This window comes from Cariama cristata, unplaced genomic scaffold, assembly GCF_000690535.1.
Source record: "Cariama cristata isolate BGI_N322 unplaced genomic scaffold, ASM69053v1 scaffold23561, whole genome shotgun sequence".
Taxonomy (NCBI): domain Eukaryota; kingdom Metazoa; phylum Chordata; class Aves; order Cariamiformes; family Cariamidae; genus Cariama; species Cariama cristata.
In genome coordinates this window covers 3,114-5,167 of record NW_009600153.1, presented here as the reverse complement: position 1 = coordinate 5,167, position 2,054 = coordinate 3,114, and the positions used below count along the sequence as shown (strand labels likewise).

Here is a 2,054-nt window from a genome sequence, read left to right as displayed (position 1 = left end):
CGCATTTCCTTCCCGTGGGGCTGCACAGGAGTGCTTTGAACAAGGGGGCGGATGGGAGGGCGCTCGGTTCCCTTGCCTGGTGGCACTAGCTCTTCTGCCTCTGCCGTAGCAGCAGATTGGAGGAGAACGTGGCAGGGCTGTGAGGAGCCTTTTGTTTTATTTTCTTTTCTCTTCTCGCAGGCGGAAACTGGCAGAGCGTACGGAGGCAAGCGTGCAGGTGTCCGAGTTCAATGTCAGCTGCAAAGGTGAGATCCCTGGGAGGCTGGGCAGAGCTCCTGCTGTCTGCATGGGACAGCGCTGCCCACCTAAAGCTAATGGCTTGGGATTTGTCCTGGATCTTTGGGCTGAATGCAGCTGCAGCCCCTTGACTTGGCGGTGCCACGCTTGTGTTGACATGCGGGACCTTGCGTAGGTGCTGGGGAGAAGCTGGTTCTGTCTGAGCTCCTGCAGCCCATCCGTCCTAAATCTGCCCTGAGCAGCGTGAAGAAAGAGCTGACCAGAGTGAAGCAGAAAAAGGCAGTGGAACTGCCGCTCAGCAAAGAGGAGGCAAAGCGGGTGAGTGGGCCTGTGCAGGCAGCAGAGGGGAGTTCTGGCCTTACAGGGCAATGGAGTTGAGGCCCCGAGTGCCTCTCTGATGCTGACGGGCTTTTCTTGTTCTTTACGTCAGCCTTTCTCTACTCATCCTTTTCCCTTCTGGCCTCTGCCTGCAGGTCGTGAGGGAGGCTGCCTACGTTGGGACCTCTAAAGACGTCGGCAAATGGCAGCAGGTGGTTTTGCAGAACCGACGGGCGGAGCAGTTGGTTTTCCCTCTGAAGCAGGAGATTGCTACCATTGTCCCCCTGGAGCAAGCGGCTTCAGCATGGAAGGTGGGTGCTGTCATGCCTGATGCAGCTCCCAGGGGTCAGCTGGGACAGCTTGACATCTCCTGGCTGTGCTGGGAGGAGTGAGGTAGGTGTGAGGAAGGCCCAGCCTGTAGCTGAGGCTCTGGGCAGGTGCACGCTAAGCTTGGGAATATTAAAAGGGAAGTCTTCTGTGTTCCTCACACATAGCAGATGTGTAAATGCTCTCTGGGAGAACCTGGGTAAGGCACGGGCAGAGGGTTTGGAGCCTGCTCTGTCCCCTCTTCTCTTTTTAGCCTTTCAGCCCTAGATATGCAGGCTGAGTCTGCAGTTTGTCAGTCCCTGGGCTGAGCCAGGTGACTGCCAGTAGCCCTCAGCCACTTGTGCTGAGGCAGAGACAGGGTTTGGTTTGCCAGAGCCTGCACATCTGTAAATCTTTGTTACGAAAGAAGGATGCTTTTGGTTTTGAATGTGAGTTCCTGTGGGGGTTGTGCTGCTCGCAGGAGAGTCCCTGTCATCTCTTGAGAGCTCTCCCAGATGCTCAGGTGAGAGGCAGCCCCTGCTGAGCTCCCAGCATACCTGGCACTCGCCTTAATCTGCCCCAAGGTCCCTTTCTGTTTCGGCGGGATGTGATGTTGCATGGCCTGGAACTTCTGCTGTGTGCTTCTTGTCCAGTGCTACCCTGTCAGCGCTGCCTGTTGACTGCGAGCCTGTTTTGCTACCCTGGGAGGAATTCTGCCTGCCCTAACCTGGCGTGGCGTCTGGGAGGACCCCTAGGCAGGCCCATAGCGAGCCTTGGGCTGTTGTGTGGGACCCGTGAGCAGAGCTGTGACCCCAGCCCCCAGGAGGACTGGGGCAGGCTTCTCTGGACCCTCCCGTGCAGCCGCTCAGGGGCACCAGGAAGGATGGGGATGTCCAGAGGAGCATTGGCTCTTTCAGTTCTTCTCTTCTTATCGTGCTCTTGCTGTGTCTGTTCTGTCCAACAGGCCCGAACTCCCCTGGAGCAGGCGATCTTTCAACTGCTCCACAAGACACAGCAGCCCATTACAGACCCGCTCCTGACGCCGGAGGAGACAGCCTCACTGCAAGCAATGAGCTTGGAGGAGGTGAGCGCTTCCCCCCGCCACCGTGCCCTGGCTCTGGAGGCCTCTTCCTTGGCGCTTGCCCTCACTCTGTGCTCCCTGGCAGGCCCGGCGGCGGCGGGCAGAGCTGCAG

General features: G+C 58.3%; 1 protein-coding gene across 1 annotated transcript in view; it reads left to right on the top strand.

Moving 5' to 3' along the window:
* Positions 1-180: 180 nt before the first annotated feature.
* Positions 181-2,054, top strand: part of LOC104169123 (U3 small nucleolar RNA-associated protein 14 homolog A-like) — a gene marked incomplete at its 5' end in the record, with an annotated part of 4,886 nt that continues 3,012 nt past the window's right edge. Inside the window, 5 exon segments of the mRNA XM_009709942.1 lie at positions 181-245; positions 413-555; positions 711-866; positions 1,826-1,945; positions 2,028-2,054. The exon segment at positions 2,028-2,054 is cut by the window's right edge and continues 53 nt beyond it. Of these exon segments, the coding sequence (XP_009708244.1) occupies positions 181-245; positions 413-555; positions 711-866; positions 1,826-1,945; positions 2,028-2,054 (511 nt within the window).